We start from the raw sequence: 17,747 nt of genomic DNA on the forward strand, positions 1-17,747 counted from the left end.
GGGGTTAAGTGTCTTGCTCAAGGACACTACAGCATGCTAGCAGGAGGAGCCTGGGATCGAACCAGCGACCTTTGGATTACTAGACGACCAGCTCTACCTCCTGAGCTACCATCCCCTGTTAAAAGTTAAAACATAAAAAACACATGCCACCTAAAAGCCTGTCTGAACAGATGGGTTTTTAACTGCCACAGAGTCCAGAGACCTCAGATCATGGGAGACTATTCCGAAGCTTGGTTGCTGCCGACTGGAAAGCACGATCTCTTTCCAGTCGGCCGCAGGAATTTTTTGTTTCATCCAAATGTGGGGAAAAAAAAATAAAAATACATCTACAAGTTCATAGACTGTATGTGGTACAGTCTATGTACCACATACTTTTTTGAGAAAGAAAGAAAGAAAGAAAGAAAGAAAAAAAAAAAGAACAGCAGAATTATTGTTATAGTTATATTGTATTAATTATTATTATAGTTGTCTTTTTCACAGTTTGCGTGTTAGTAGGCCCATCAGAGATCCAAATGTATGTGCACAAGCACTGAAAAAGGGAATTTTGCACAATAGGTCCCCTTAAAAACGCTGATCTCACTATCACTGTAACTTGACAATTTCAGTAACCGCTATCAATAGTTGAGTACTTAGTATTTGTCAGCAGTCAACCTTTGTATCTCACTGTCTTCTTATTATCTCTCACCAGGTCCAGCTTCGCCAGGTGGCTCCGGAGCAGCCGGGACCAAGGCAGAGGAAAGGCCCAGTCGAAGCAGTCTCCCAGCAGGCACCCAGAGCCCAGCTAAGCCCTGTGGCACCGGCACCGGGGCTGCTACCAGCACCAGCACTCAAGTTGATGCTAATGCTAGTGCTAATGCAAACGCCCCTTCCACTGCTCCCAAGGTCCTGGGGACCCGAGGCAGAGCGCTATCACTGCAGGGAAGGCCACCTGCCACTGGTGAGGACATGCACAGACATGCAGACTGAATTACTATCTCACTTTTTCTGTTCCAGTCGCTTTGTTTCTCTCTTCTTCTCTATCTTTCAAGCTTCCTTTCACCCCTGTGTTTTTTCTTACTCGTGCTCTCTCTCTCTCTCTCTCTCTCTCTGTCTCTGTCAGTGTATTTTAATGCAATCAGTGCTATTAGTAGATATAATCACAGTCAAAGATAAACACGTCATTATTGAACTGAAACTCTTTAATCAGTCCTTAGCGGGTCCTAAACATCTCCCTTTGGAGGGGGACCATGTTCATGGGTCTTGTATGAGAGCTTTGATGATAAAATGGCAGATTGTGCGAGAATAATTTTGGTAATATTCTTCAACTTCAATAGCTTATATGACTGTTTTGGAAGTCAAAGTCCGTCAGTCAAGTTCATTTCTGGAGCACTTTATCACATCATCAGCTACAATGGGCTTTGTAGGCCTGTGTATACAGGATGATTTGAAAATGCCCATCCATATGTCCTCAGGCCGCCTCCATGGAACTTCCCAAAAAAGACCTAAAAATGTGTTAATGCAGCCCCTCCTTGAGGTTTCAGACAGTACAGTGATAACCAGTGTTATCCATGACAATATAGTATTACTTGGTTTTCCTGCCATGAGTATGTTCAAGCTGGGCATTGGGTTGTTTAAGAGCTTAACATCCTACAAAACAAACTCCACCCACTCCAGAATCTCCACTTATCAATGAAAATTCCATCAAGATTACAGCTGTTTTATATAAATGTAGCACAGACACTGGAGCGCCCGCGCACGCACACACACTTTCCTACTGCGGTCAGACAGTGCTTAACAGCTTTAATAACAGATAGACAGACAGCTGTCCTGACGTGTGTGGGTCAGAGACGGGATAATACCTGATCCAGAGAGAGAGAGAGAGAGAGAGAGAGAGAGAGAGAGAGAGAGAGAGAGAGAGAGAGAGAGAGAGAGAGATAAGGGGCAGCGATAAGGAGAGCTACAGAGTTCTCTCTCGCTGTGTAACAGCTGGTCACTTCATCCAGAAACAAGGTGGGAAGCAGAGGAGAAAAGCAGCAGATCAAACTACAGAATCCCCTCCACCTTCTGCCTGGATCCTTCTTCAAACATCAAACTTTTAATCCTCACTAAACTTTATCTTTCTGTATAACCTCAACTGACAACCTCGGAGTTTTAGATATAACAAAAATAATATATCCAACGGATGCTGGAGGTTACGGTACACAAACGCACACAGACGTGCGCCTACAGTCAGGCGGTGTGTGTTCCGCCTGGACATTTCAACAGAGTTGTGTCCAGGACCGCGATGGGCTGTGACTCACTTTGCACCCTGTCTGCAGGGCTCAAGGCCCCGGCCGTCGCTGGCCACAACTCAGCCAAGATCTCGGCCGCCAGTCAAGCGGTGGCCAAAGTGGCACCCGCAGTTCACCAGGGTCCGGCTAAACAGTCCCAGAATCCTTTGCAGAGGAGCGGATCGGCGAAGCTCGGTCGACCGAACACCATCGCCAGGGATGCTGGTAAGGAGGGATTCTCATACTTTCTGGTTTCAGTGTTGAGTGTCTGTCTGTCTGTCTGTCTGTCTGTCTGTCTGTCTGTCTGTGTCTGTGTGTGTTTCCACTGAAGTCTGGGCTTCTCTTCATCAAGACCCATCAAACCCACAAGATGAGGCACTAGTAACTATGGCGATCTTCCACCATTGGCAATCCAACTTGATTTACAGAAATTGGTTGGGGTTTTTTTTCCGGTTAGCTCCTAAACCACGATGCCGTGTTGCTTGGAGATGAATAACAACTCTTCAGTACATGCCAAATGAGGATGAGAACGGCCGACTCCCTGATCTAAGCTGCCTTTAGTTGGCCTCATCAGTAGTTACACTTCAGGGCTTGACATTAAGATTTTTCAGCCACTTGCTCAAAAGGAAAATTTTACCATAAAACACTTGATTTCCTGCATTCTGGTGAATATTTATGCACCAATTTGTGCCTTTTCTGCATCAATTTATAGTGGAAATGTCTTTATTTATGAAAAAATAATAATAATTATTGGGGGGGACAAATACATGTGTTCTATATATTGAGGGGGATGTATTTCCCCCCTCCCCGAAAGCTACACCTATTGTACATCATGATCCGTTTAACATTATTATCTTATCTTTAATATCATAATCCAAGTCATATCCATAACGTTAACCGCTCTTGTGGAGCACAGTGCAAAGTTTTGGTGAACAGGCATAAGGAGAACGTAGATGCAGTGTGTTAGATTTAAAATGAATTTGTCACTTGTGCTGATTGAACAGGCTCAGCGGGCAGACATGCCACTCCACTCAGTGCTTGAACTGGGAAAGTACTCACCGCTATACGCAGTACCAGCACTTCTACATTTTACTATTTGGCGTACAAGTCACAAGTTGCCGGTACTCTGTTCTGCCCTCTCAAGTGGACAAAGTAAGTGGTGATATTGTAAACTATATCATATTTTATTGAGTTGGGCCACACTTTTTGTTTAAGTTATTAGAACGCACAAGCTGCGGGCTCCGATTCAAGCTCCGTATCCATGCACAAGATGCAGACTAATGCACGGAGCTCAGCTGGAAAAGCTCCGCTTCAGCAATACAGTACACAGTTTATTTTCAGATAACATTACATTAGAGATCACATTTATTTTTCACTTGTCCGATCAGACAACTGCATGAGGCATTCCACTTGCCCGAACACAGAGTTTACTTGCCCCGGGCAAGAAGACAAGCATTAATGTCGAGCCCTGCACTTTTACCCTAGCCGGTCTGAAATAAAAAGAATAGACTATTATGTATATACAGATATGTGCAGTAAAGTGGGATGTGAATATAGTGAGGTAGTGTGTGTTGAGATATGCAGTACGATATACAACAGTATGGCACAGCAATACAGTTACACCGGACAGCAATACAGGACAGGATGCTATAACCCAGTACAGTGATACAATATGCAGTACAGTATTCAACATACGGTACAGTAAGGCAGTGGGGGCCTATGTGTGTCTCAGTGAGGGCCCCTGGTGAGTTCAGCTTTGACATCCTATTTGACTCCTATGTAAGCTTTGACAGCTTACATAGGAGTCCTCATGGCTTGCGGGAAGAAACTCCTTCTCAGTCTCTCTTTTTTCATTGCGTGATTGCAGAGGCGCTTGTCCGACCGCAACAGCCGGAACAGTCCATTGTTGTTGAAGACTCTACAACTACACCTCCTGGTGTATAAGTCCTGCAGGGAGGGGAGGGTAGTTCCAGTGGTACGTTCAGTCCTAGCTCCCTTAGCTTGACAGCCAGTCTGGTGGGGATTATGGTATTGAAAAGCGAACCTTAGTCAATGAACAGCAGTCTCATATAGCCCCCCCTCTGACCATCCAGGTGCATTAGCGTGGTGTGCAGTACCTGGGAGACAGCGGGTCAGTGGTGCAGCCAGGGAGGCGTTAAATATGGTAGTTAGCACAGGGGCTAGCTGGTTAGCACAGGTCTCTAGTACTCGCCCAGATATGCCACCCGGGCCCTCAGCTTTGCTGGTGTTCACACGCATCAGAGCCCTCCTGACATCATGCTCAGACACTGAGAGTGTGTGCTCATCCCCAGCAGAGTAACTCAAATAAGCCAGCGAGCTAGCAGTGTCGTTTCGAGCCTCAGACCAAACAAGGCAGAGGACCCAACAGTTTCTCGTGTCTCGTTGGAATGTAATCCTCACCCGAAGGTCATCCATCTTATTTTCCAGGGACTGGACATTGGCAAGAAGGATGCTAGGCAGAGGTGGACGGTGAGGTTGCATCCTCATTCTGGTCCGAATGCCCCCTCCTTTACCGCCTGTGCTTCCTCCTGTGGTTCACCCGTGGAACAGCGACTCCATTGTCGATGCTATTGTCTTTGTTGATAATGTTGGCGCGTAGAATCTCTAGTGGCCACTCTGGATCAGAGTGGATCAGAGATCACCTCTGGATCATAAAATGTTTCAAAGTTGTTCTCTCAGGCATTTTTTATATCCACGAGTGCATCGCGGTCGTAGGAGATCCCTGCCAATGAGTTTTTGACTGACATGGTGTAGTAAAACAAAAAAAACTAAAACTAAAATGTGACGTAATCTACACGGAGCGTTTGCGCAGGCAACCACAAGGGTGGTGTAGGAGCCGAAGCACCTTAGACGTGTGTGTTAATTATACATTAAGGTGTTCACTGAAACTGTATTGGTAATAATCATTAGACTAGACAAGCTTGGAAAGCCTTTTTGAGTCCTTCTTTTGGTGCTGTTATTCCAAATACAAAGTCATTGCGCTTTTACTCTTTTTGTCCCTCTGCAGTTTCCATAGTCCAAGCTGTGATTTGACCCTTTTTGTCCTTCCCGTCGCTCCGTACTACCTCGCGTACAACCTGACAGGGTTAAGCTTAAAACTTGCTAAAAGCTCTTCTCTCTTTCAACCGGCTCTTTGAGTCATCTTTGTCCTTTAATGGGCCCGTGTTTTAGAGGCGGAGTTACGCAGTTTTCTTACCGTCGTTGTAATTGAGTGATTTAAGGGATTATTACTTAACTGTGGATTTACTCTTGTTGAAGAAGATTTCATTGCGGACATATTTTGTTACCTGTGGAACTTGGAATAAACACCTTTCTTCATCTTTTTTACACCCGAGTCATTTGGAAGTATTTTCTAAGAATAAAACACAATATACACGAATAACCAGCTGTTTCAACTACCACCTCACCTTTCAACTACCACCAACTCTCAGCTCCCACATGTGGGAAACACTGGATAAACATCGACCACTGCCATCGGTGAATGTCAGCTTATTTGGAGATGGGCCGATGTCACTCAACAAGGCGAATATTGGCTGATACCGATGTACGGCCGATAAATCTCTGCATCCCTACTGAGGATAACTCTTTTCAGAGTTAAGAGTTGGTAGGAGGAAGTTAGATATCCACATCTTTATCACGTTATAACGAGATAAATATTACATTATAACGAGAAAGGACCACGTTATGACGAGATAAGACAAAGATCACATTCTTCCGGAACTCACAAGGGGGAGCAGCTGATCACTTTCCTGAAAGGAGGTACTGCTTCACCGACAGTGGTAGCGCCGAGAGTGGAGAGTCGCTCTTTCAGTGACGTATTAGGGACCGTCTACAAATTACATGACTGGGGGTCGAATTCACAAAAAGATTGTGCGGTTTTCGCTGCCACTGAACCAGTGCCTAAGCAAAAAAGAAAGTGTCTAATTCACTAATGCACTTACAAACGATGAAATGCAGCATTTGTTGCGCTCGAAAGCAAATAGCATCTCGGTGCGCAGGTGCTATTGGCATGTATTCAAATGAAGTGTTATTCATACATTTGCTGCAAAATTGGCCCCTTTCTATGCAAATTAGCCTGGTTGCAAAAAATGTCCAATTCACAAACACTGGCGCTAACAGCCACACGCAGTTAGTGTGAATTTATTACTGTCTGCAGAGAGCTAGTGGCATGATTTTCCTCTGATCTGGGGCTTTGCTCGGCAATCTCCAAAAGCCTGTCGGCAAGTGGAAAATCAGGCCGGAATCGCATTTATAAGGGGCTGCAGCGTTTGGCCCTCACTGAAAAAATGAACTCTGTGGTAGAGTAAAATATATTAAATCAAACGTCATCATTTCTATGTTGTAATATTAAGATTCAGTGAGAACTAGAATTTCTTAAGTAAAATTTGAAATATTTGATACATTTATTTATTATTTATTATTTATATTTATTGTTATTTATTTATTCGAAATAAGTCTCGAAAGAGTCTTATCAAGTCTTATTATAGATTTACTCATACTTTTAAATGTTTTATAGTCATTGCACATAAACCTAAAAAACAAAGTACATATTTTTCCGAACGAGTGTAGAGTCTGAATCCGCGCATCTCCGCAGATCTGCAATCAGACGCAAAAAAAGGGCAAATTGCACTCAGCATCAAAACTTTATGGCCGTGTTTGCGCTGGAATATCATTAGAACAATATCATTTGTTAATTGGACTCTAGGACAGAGCAGATAGCGGCACAATTGATGCGCAATTCATGGTGCTATTAGCGGCCGCAATCCATTCTTTGTGAATTCCCCCCTCAGTTATCAAGCTTTTTTGTCATCTAAATGAGAACACTCAATCTAAGTCTCAAACTAGTTTATATTGTCTAATAAGTGCCAGATTGATGATAAATGATAAGTTTGTTTGTCTGAATACTTTCCCACATTGTTGAAATTTGTACGGCTGTTCTCCTGTGTGAATACGCTGATGATGATAAACTATAAGCGCTTAATTAAATAAAAACTTTGTACCTTATTTTGTTCAGTCTTTAATTGTTTTAGCCTGTGAAGTATCCCAGAGTAATTACCCCTATGCAATGTTCTCTTATGCTTTGCAACTAATTTGCCTTCATTCCAGGGTAAGAACTATATATACCCTAATCCTAAAAGTGAGTTATTTTATCACCTATGATATAGAGAGGCTGTTATTTTAAAGGCCGATTTATTTATGGGCTTCAGGTCTTGACTGTCACTGACTCTGATGTTGAGATGTCTCTTTATCAGATTCACAGACTAAAAGGGCTTCACAGTGGGAATTATACCATGGTAAAAACAATAACTGAATAAATATATGTGTGCATGAACATTTTTCTTTTTACTTTGGCCTTTGCTCGAAGACTGTGGTGTGCTTATATGGTGATGGTCTTGGTGTGTGTGTGTGTGTGTGTGTGTGTGTGTGTGTGTGTGTGTGTGTGTGTGTGTGTGTGTGTGTGTGTGTTGGGGGGGCTGTATTGAGACCTCGGGAATGTGTTGCCGATTAGAGATCTGCTCTGGCATGTATGGGGATCATTAAAGTGCTCTGGTGGATGTTCAGAGTGGAGGCAGAGGAATCTATGGCAAGGATAAACACTTATACTTACTTCTAAAGACACACTAAATATACACACACACACACACCCACACACACAATCGTCATCACAAACTTACCACACACACGGACTTGGAGTGACTGACTGAGTTGTGCCATGACAGGCGACACAAACTACTTATCTTCCCCCTACAGTCTGCCTGTAATTACTGTACTGCTCATGACACACACAAAGAAACACACACACACACACATTATCTAATTTAAATTTGGACTAAGATCGCGTTTTCTTCTGAGGGCTTGCTTCTACAGCTTAGATTGACTGAAGTGAGCAACACACTCCAGGAATGTCGGGTGAACAGCGACACCAATTACCCTCAGTAAAAGAAATAAATAAAATAAAAACTAACATCAGGAGAAAATCATGTTTGCTGCCGACTGTTGGTGGTTTCCTCCACACAGGCCTTGTGAAGCCTGGGACCGGAGTTCGGCCTCCTCCGCTGCGCGATGCCTCAAAAGTAGGCCGGGCGCCTGCCTGACTCCCCACAGTTACAAACACACACATATGCACACACATAAACACACCATCATCATCTTCATACGTGCCAAAAATAAACTGCAATAAAAGCGGTTTATATGAAAATAGAGAGCCACACAGACACGGTCCAGACACATTTTTACATTTTAAACAGCCACACACAAGCATTTAAACCCTAGAGTCTCTCTCTCTCTCTCTCTCTCTCTCTCTCTCTCTCTCTCTCTCTCTCTCTCTCTCTCTCTCTCTCCTCTCTCTTTCTCTCTCCCTCTCTCTTTCTCTCTCCCTCCCTCTATTTCTCTGTTTTGGTACTCAACCCAGACTTCATTGATTCTGACACACACACTTAGACTCGGGTTTCTAGTTCCTCTGTTGAAGAATGTGTTGCTCTAGGTCTTTATACGTAGCAGCTGAAATGATAGGATGGTTTGGTGGTTCAGCTGTATGTGTTGCTGCCCATAATATAAGAACATCGAAAAATTTATTACAGTTATAAAATATATTCCACAGCAAAACCCATCTCTTCTGCATCGATCTGAAGTTTAGCTCAGGTAGGCTTAAGCTTGAGTTTGCCAATAGAGAACAATTCTTATTATGACAATACCTATGGAGGATGCATGGGTCTGGGATATTGGCTAATGGATTGACCCAGATATCCCAGCATTAAATTTGACCCTACGTGACGCTTTGATGGAGGGAAAATCATCTCAAACCATCAAGCTCCAAGTGAGATCCAATCAGAAAGAGGTTCATACAGTCAATCTTTTTTGGACTGTCTTCTTATCGACCCCTTGAATATAATTTCATACGTTTTCGAAAGAATACACATTGCAAAACGCCTTCTCTTTGGTGCCATAAATGCAAACGGTTTCTCAAGCACGCAAAGTGAAGTGAAGAGAGTGACTGAGAAAGTCTATCCATTTCACACGGGGCTCTTTTTATTGCATTCAATTAGGAAATGGAGTAAATGAAATATATTTACAGTAAAAACACTTGTAGAAAAGATTGCTCTGATGCTGAGCTGCTCCGCTTTTAAGCTGATGCGCCATGAGATCACTTCTGAAAAAAATTCCCACCTGCCCTTTGGCGGCCCGGTGGAAAATGCCCACCCACCCGGCCATGGACCTATCCCGGTTGGGAACCTCTGGTCTCGGAAGCCTGACACGGGACGCAAGGGGCTTCAGTGCAGTGGAGATGGCTCCCTCTCCATTACGCATTTATGCCACTACACTTTACTTTTTCTATTACAAATTATCGGTCTCAAATAAATTTCAAAGTTCAAATAATAGCCAGACAGTAGCTTAGGTATTTTGATTTGAAGTGTTTCATGAAAGTCTAAAATTGAAAGGAAATCCTTGGAGGGGCTGCGCCGGTTCTATGCAAAAACCCGATGGGGCTATAGCAACGGCAACGTCCCCTTCAAAACTTATTTTATTGCAGTTAAACTCTTGCGAAAAAAAAATCACTGAAATTAAAGTTCTTTCACAAAACTATATTTTTACGTATCCGTGCACATTTTTAAGTGGGTATACAGAAATCCTGGAGCTGACTTCACTATTAATACACATAAGTATATCAGTACTTGCTCTTAAATATACTTAAAGTATTAAAAGTACTTGTCATATCAAGTGTCCAGATATAACGGCCTATTATATGGCATAAATTGCCTACTGTACCTTTTTTGTGTGTTGCATGTCCTGATTGCAATTTACCAAGGAATAGTATAGGATATGGACCTACTGAATCGTTGATGATCAATAATAAATCATCAATTTGATAGATCCAGTTTTGGATTTTTTTTTTTTTTTTTTTGAGGGCCCAGGAAGAGGCAAGGAATGGAATGGCCATTGAATGGAAAAACTATGTCCTAAATGTCAATGTGACAATGTCATGCTGCATTCTCAGGTAACATATAGGTGAATACACTGATCTTGAACCAGCATTGGGAAGCAAATTCACCATGGCAAAAGTATTAAAAATGATATTTGTTTTTTGTTTTTTTAATTATTGATCCTTTCTCGCACAGTGGTTAAAATGATCATACAAATAGGACGATGATTGTACAAATACAATCATGATTGTACATCTGGCAACCCTGTTACTGAGTGAGTGGAAGGTAATAAGAGGTACTCCCTCTAATGGCTATAGCTAGTTATTACAATAAATCTTATTGTTTTAACAGTGTTTCAAACTCTTCCTGATATTTGAAATGCATTTACCACTTCCTGCGTTGCGTTATCTCCGACCAGTATACTTACCATCCAGTACATGAAATCCAAAGGCCGCCACCGTGTTATGGCGAGGGTTTCAGTGAGTCTTGGTGAAGCCAATATCAACACGAATAATAAATTCCATTCCGGAACTAAAGTCTCTTCAGAACTACTCACTGCTACAAACTCGCTCATCCATATTAATTGAAGTGTGTGTGTGTGTGTGTGTGTGTGTGTGTGTGTGTGTGTGTGTGTGTGTGTGTGTGTGTGTGTGTGTTTAACAAAGGCATCTTTTCACTGGCCTGAGGATCTGAACAGCCTAAACATGGCACCTGCCACTGAGAGCTGTACACAAGAGGCAAATGAATGTGGAGGAGAGAGGCTGTGTGCGCGTGTGCGTGTGTGTGTGTGTGTGTGTGTGTGTGTGTGTACTGGGGGATGGGGGGCGGGCAGTTTTCAGCTTAAATGTGCTGAATGTATTGCAAAGGATGACGAGAGAGAGAAAGGGAGGTGGAGAATGGGGGCGGGGGTGAGTCAGAGAGAATTATACTATATGTCTGTGTGAGAGAGAGAGATGGAATGGAGAGATTATTTACAGCTTTCCCACCTCCCGCTCACACACACACACACACACACAAACACACACTCCTCCCCCTCCCTCCCTCCCTCCCTCTTGCTCCTTTTGTGTGTGTGTGTGTGTGTGTGTGCGTGTGTGTGTGTTGGTGCTTGGAGTATTGGTACCAACCACAAGAAAGCAAGTGCACCCGCATGCGCACAAGCGGTTTTGTGTGTGTGGGTGTGGGGGTGTGTGTCTTCCGTGCGGTTGGCTGTATCTTGTGTGAGCATGCTCACATCACCCTTGCCTCCACTGAGGACGGACTAATCTTTCATCAGTGACGGGCTTATCTCTCCATCTCTCTCTCTCGTGCGCTCTCTCTCTCTCTCTCTCTCTCTCTCTCTCTTTTCCTATCTCTGTCTCTCTGGTCGGAGGGAGAGTGCTTCCTGAACAGCTCAGGGGAAGGTAGTCCAGTGAGATGCCAATATTTTTGGCGCTATTTTCTCCTTTTCTGTTCCATTGGTTGGAGAAGGGGAGCCATTTTTATTTTTAATCTGTTTGCTTTCGAAGTAGCTACTCTTGCTGTTTTTCGCCACTTCTACCCCGCATCTCAGAAGAGGAAACCAGCTGGGATTTTAATACATTTCTGTTTCTTCATTTAGACTTGTAACTTGACTTGTAAATTTAAATACGTCTTTTTATTTTTTATTTTTCATTTTTCCTTTGCTTTGCATTTTGATCTCTAAAATAACTATTAGAATGAGGGACAAATGTCCCAGCACCATCCTCTTTTTTCTAGACTAAATTACAACTTTTATTTATCTCTGGCAATCATGTTAGAGTTTCTCCAACTGACCAGGAAAGAACTGAACATTTTGGATGCTTGAGAAGGCTGGAGGCATCAATTAAATTAGGAAAAGGGAACTGAGGAGTCTCTCTCACACTCGTGTCACTAGAAGGAACACAGGAATATCCTAAAATCCGTCACTACCTACAGTAGTATTCTGTTGGACATTTTTTGGAGACGTTTTGAAGAAGACGCGTCCCAGCAGACCCGGTCCAGCATTTCCTCGCAGAGAGAGGGGTCGTAGTGAAGCAGAGAGGATGTTATGGTCACCCAGACTGTCACTGTCCAACTTCCACGTGAAGCTGACCGCCAAAGGACTTTTCCGGAACCTGCAGCTCCTGTCTGGATGCAGGAAGAACACGGTGGTGTTCCAAGCAGGTCTGGAGCCTCGCCCTCCACCGAAACTCCCATCCATCGCTGCATTCAGCTGCTTCTCCATCCATCTGTCTTTCTCCTGATGTGTACATACAGCTTGGAGCCATTCGTCCAGTCGAGCATCCCATGATCATAATCCGTGCTTGTACGATCCATCTATCTTTCCTTCCGTCATTCATCCATGCATCTATCGCCCATGCTTGTCCATCCATCTTTTTCTGCTCCTGCTGTCTTTCCAGCCAGCATTGCTCCCTTCCTCTTTCTGTCTATGTTCAGAAAGTAGTTGGGTCCTTCACGCAGGCCTGGTACGGCTGCGTTTCTCCCCCCCTCAGAAACACATGGTGGGCTTAATATGGGATGTACAGTAAGTGGCCTCACCCTAGCAAAGAGCAAATTCCAATCCCCCATCACAGAGTTACTAACCAAACGGCAATGGTCCGCATCCCCGATGCTCTCAAGCTAAGAGTAAGAGCTTTCTTGGCCTTGCACCCGCAAATGTGACACTGCTGTAAGCGGTTAATTGCTTTAGATGGCCGACGAACACCACGAAGAGGGACAGGTCACATCCCCCGCAGGTTAAACCATGTGTTTCGATGGAAACATCTCCATCGCCTAAATGTTGTTTTAATTATGTACAAAGTTGTTTTCAGGAGTAAAGGTTTTGTTATTTACAAAAGACGCTGCAACATTCCTCCATCGCCCCCACACCAACACCACCTCACCCTCCCACCACTATCCCCACGAGTGTTCTGTCGTGAAGTGTTGAATAATGAGTAGGGGAAAGCTGGTTTCTATTTTTTTTTATAAAGCTTTACTTTCCTTTGCTGTTGCCAAACTGACCCCTGGATCAGTCTCCAAGGTCGCCTCACCCTACAGTTACCTAGCGTATCTACCTTCGTCATTCTACCCCGTCTCTCTCTCTCTCTCTTCCTCTCTCTCTCTCTCTCTCTCTCTCTCTCTCTCTCTCTCTCTCTCTCGCTCTAGTCCTGCCTTCCCACATGGCGTAGCAACCATTGTTGCCCCCCCTTCTACACTGTGGGGGCTTTGAGTAATGCGTATGCAGGTTTTCCTAGTCGACTGTCATGGATGAAACTGGCTAGGATAAGATTGTCACTACCAGTTGTTATTCTCGTAGGTTCGTAGAAGAAAAGCCAAGAAATTTGGCTAGCAGAGTCAGTGACTTATTTTATGTCACTTCTCAAAACCCATTTTTATAGATCTGCTTTTATGTGATGATGTCCCCTTTGTTAATCTATTTCATTTTTTACTTAAGTATTTATTTATATTTTTTCCTTTTATTTGTATTTCTTTTATCATATTGTATCTATTTATTAGTTTTTTTCTCTCTTTATCTGCTTTTGCAATTTAATGAATGAATTTAATTACTAACGGGAGCAGCCAAAAGAAGAAGAAGACTATTTATTAATGTTCCTTTGCCTGTTAATTTCATGATCTGAACATTCTACTTTTATTTCTCAGTCAAAGCACTTTGTAAACTCTGTATTTAAAGGTGCTATATAAATAAAGCTAATATTATTATTATTATTATTATTATTATTATTATTATTATAACTGAGTTAAAACTGTCCTGTGTGTTTGTGTGTGTGTGTGTACTAGTGTGAGTGTGTGTGAGAGCTTTATGCACCAGTGGTTCAGCAGTAGCACGATGAATAGCCGGTACCTATGGCTCCTTTATATTTTGCTGTAATATCCATGCCTAAATTGGCATCACTCACAATAATTCAGGCACACACATACATCATCATCATCATCATCATCATCATCATCATCGGCGATCACTCGAAGTGGAGTAAGATTGCCCTCCTGTTGGTGGGTCTGGTCATTTGTGGGTCTTCGGGTGGTTGTAGAGGTTGATCCTTGATCCACAGGTTCTGTTGCAATGGGGGTATTTGTGGGTGGTTGTCATGATAGTGGTAGTTGGAGGAGCCGTTTTGATGGTGGGTCTCTCCTTTCTTTGTTGCCTCTTTTCCTCTGCGGGACGGTGGAGGTCCTTTTCTTGCTGTGCCGTGCCTTAATAGACCATACTAGTACACAGGTTTCTGTTGAGAGCCATCTCCTCCCAGTTGTTGAGGTTGAAGCTGCACTTTCTCAGGTGGGTTTTGATGTTGTCCTTGTACCGCTTTTTCTGTCCCCCTTGGGTGTGTTGCCCTTATTTCAGTTGGCTGTAAAGCATTTGTTTCAGAAAACAGGTATTTGGCATGCATATAACGTGGCCCATCCATCGTAATTGGTGCCGGGTGGTGCTGGGGATGCTGGGTTCCTCCAATACGCTGATGTTAGTTTGCCTATCTTCCTAGCTGATCCTAAGGATCTTTTTGAGGCATTGCTGGCGGTACTGCTCCAGGGCTTTCATGTCTGCTGTAGGTGGTTCAGCCCCATAAAGCAGTGAGGGCCAAACTACCGCTTGATAGACGAGGAGTTTGGTCTTGGTCTGGATATCCCGATCCTCGAAACACTCTCTTCCTCAGCCTAGCAAAAGCCCCACTGGCACACCCTATACGATGGTGAATCTCGGCATCAATGACAGTTCTTGTAGAAAGAAGACTGCCAAGGTAGGCAAAGTGATCCACATTCTCCAAGATGTTGTTGTCCACACTTGAAGTTGAGATCGAGTCCCAGGAGCCGGTAAACTGTGGCAAAGGCATTCAAGATGCTCTGGATGTCCGCTTCAGAGTGAAAAATTAGGAGAAGAAGAAGAAAAAGAAGAAGAAGAAGAAGAAGATGGCGTTGTCATCTGCATACCGGAGCTTCGTGATGGTGGAGGTGAACACCTTGCTTTTTGCTTTAAGCCTGTTGAGATTGGAGAGCCTGCCATCGGTGCTGTACAAGAGCTTGAATCCCTCAGGTAGATTTTGGCTAGTGAGGTGGAGGATGGTTGCAATGAAAATGGCAAACAGAGTTGGTGAATGATGCAGCCCTGCTTGACACCAGCATCAAGGCCTTACTGAGGTCGATGAATGTCATGTACACCGGTAGATGTTGTTCCCGACATTGCTCCTGTATCTTCTGCTGATTTACAAGCCTAACTGTAAGTAACGAGAACAAACTGTAAAAACAGTAAAATGGTGGATGGAAAACAGAATTACCAGATTACAAGCTTGCATTGATTTTACAGATTGGGATGTCTTCTTTAGCTAATGGTCTGACTTAAATGAACTGGCACAAACTGTTTCTTGCTACATATCCTTCTGTGTGGACACCAACATTCCCTGTAAGAACATTACAGCCTTCCCTAATATCAAGCCATGAGTTACTAAAGAACTAAAACATGTCATAAACAAGAAGAAAACATTTTATACAGGGAATAACCAAGAAAATAAAGAAATGACCAAATAAGTAAGGAATGAGATAAGAGAAGCTAAAAAAATGTATAAGGTTTAAGTGGAACATAAGTACAGTCGCAGTGTTGAAGTGGGCAGCTTGGAGGGGAATAAAATCTATGTACTCAATCACTCAGAGAAACACGGACAGTGACAGGAAACCTCTTAAAATTGAAGGAATAAATGATGCCGATCTCCCAGATACTTTTAACGACTTTTATTCCCGCTCGTGTTAGAGATTTGTTGAGCCGTGTGAACATCAGGCACATTTCAACACTGTGCTTAGCGGTGTCCTCCACCATATCTTCCAGATGTCACTTGATTGTAACCAAATCCATGCGATCTGGAATTCTTCTACTGTGATACCTGTCCCAAAGAACTCCAATCCTAGGCAACTTCATGATTTTAGACCAGTTGTGCTAACATCATTGATAACTGGAAGGAAAACTTGATTCACTGCAATTTGCTTATCAGGCAGGGAGAGGTGTAGAGGATGCAAAGCTGTTAATACTCAACCTATATAAACACTGAGAAAAGCCGCAAGCCAGCCTAAGCAGCTTGTATTTTGGATCTTGGACTTCTTAACTTACAGAGAGCAGAGGGTTTCTGTAAAAGGCCGTTTCTCAGACTCTGTAGCTACATCCTCAGGCTTGCCACAAGGGTGCATCCTTTCATCCTTACTCTTTATTATGTACACAGGAGCACTCAGTAGGGCAGCTATCTGGTCCAATTTTCTAACGACACTGTGTTAGACCACAGGAATGCTCTCACTGATTTTATTTCGAGGTGTGATCTTCTTGGACTTCAACATATCTAAAACCAAGGAACTGATTATTGATTTGAGACTTAACAGAGATGCAGCCAAAGAGTGCATCATACATAATGGCAGTGTGGAAATAGTTGTATCATAAAAATATTTGGGTCCTATTTTCAATTATCACCTTAAATTTTATGTGACACTGAGGCTATTGTGAAGCAGGGGCAAATTCACCTTCTCCTTCTTCTTTCAGTCCTGTCATCCTTTGTCATTTTTGTCTTCTGAGTTTTTTCTTTTATCTGCTGGTTTCCCAGCCTCACAATAAAAGACAGAAACAGCCTGGACAGCATTGTTAAAATCTGTTCTAAGATCACCGGGGTGGAACAAAGAGGTCTGAATTATTTCAGCAAGTATTTTGGTTTCTTCTGGCTTCTTCTTTGCAAGTGAATTTTCTCGGTTGCCATCAGGGCGTCTTTATGTTTTACCTGTAAAACTAACCGCTATTCAAAATTGGTTGTTCCCTCTGCAATTCGACGACTAAATGCTTTGTAGGTTTTTTACGGTTGTCGTTGTTGGTGAATGTTTTATCTGATGTTTTTATTGTGTATATCAATTTCGTTTGTTTGTACTGTATGTCATTGTGTTTTGTGTACAGCAAACATGTTCCAAACAAATTGTCCCTAGTGGGATAATAAAGTTGTTTGTATTGTATTGTATCCCTCTGTAATTGCCACTGTCTGCCTTATCTCCCTTCTTAAAGACTGTGATAATCAGGGTGTCCCTGAGTTCAGCAGCGATGTCCTCCTTGTACAAGATCTTGCAAAGCAGGTTGTGGATGTGGCAAAATAGTTCTGGACCGCCTTCTTTGAGGGTTTTCTGCTGGGATCACAAGTTCCTAGGATCAGGTTCAGAGGCCTTGTTATTGGTCAGTTTCCTGCTGGCATCCAGGACCTCAATATTGCTGGGGGGGGGTCACCCCATGTGCGCCATGATGGGTCGCTGAGGTATTTGATTGATGGTTTCCATCTCAACTGTGGTGTTTTATTTCAAGAACTCTTGGAAGTGTTCTTGCCACATGGAGCTGATGTCCACCTTGTCCCTCATCAGGATTTGTCCATCTTTGTGGAGTGGAGGGGATTAAGGCCTCGGTAGCTGGGTCCATACACATCCTTGGTGTCATTAAAGAAAGCCCTGGTGTCACCTCAGTCAGCAAGCCGCTGGATTTCCAGGACCTTCTCCATCCACCATTAGTTTTTCATCCGTCTCACCCTACTCTGGACATGTGCCTTTGCCTTAGAGT

The 17,747-nt window shown here is 43.2% G+C and overlaps 1 protein-coding gene across 1 annotated transcript in view; it reads left to right on the top strand.

Annotated features, from left to right (window-relative positions):
- Positions 1–789: 789 nt before the first annotated feature.
- Positions 790–17,747, top strand: part of LOC307229547 (microtubule-associated tumor suppressor 1 homolog A-like) — a gene marked incomplete at its 5' end in the record, with an annotated part of 52,034 nt that continues 35,076 nt past the window's right edge. The window contains 2 exons of the mRNA XM_079999547.1: positions 790–937; positions 2,298–2,474. Coding sequence (XP_079855673.1) covers positions 790–937; positions 2,298–2,474 — 325 coding nt within the window. The remainder of the gene's footprint in view (positions 938–2,297; positions 2,475–17,747) is intronic.

The sequence above is a fragment of the Zeus faber genome (genome assembly GCF_960531495.2).
Source record: "Zeus faber genome assembly, chromosome: 4".
Lineage (NCBI taxonomy): Eukaryota > Metazoa > Chordata > Actinopteri > Zeiformes > Zeidae > Zeus > Zeus faber.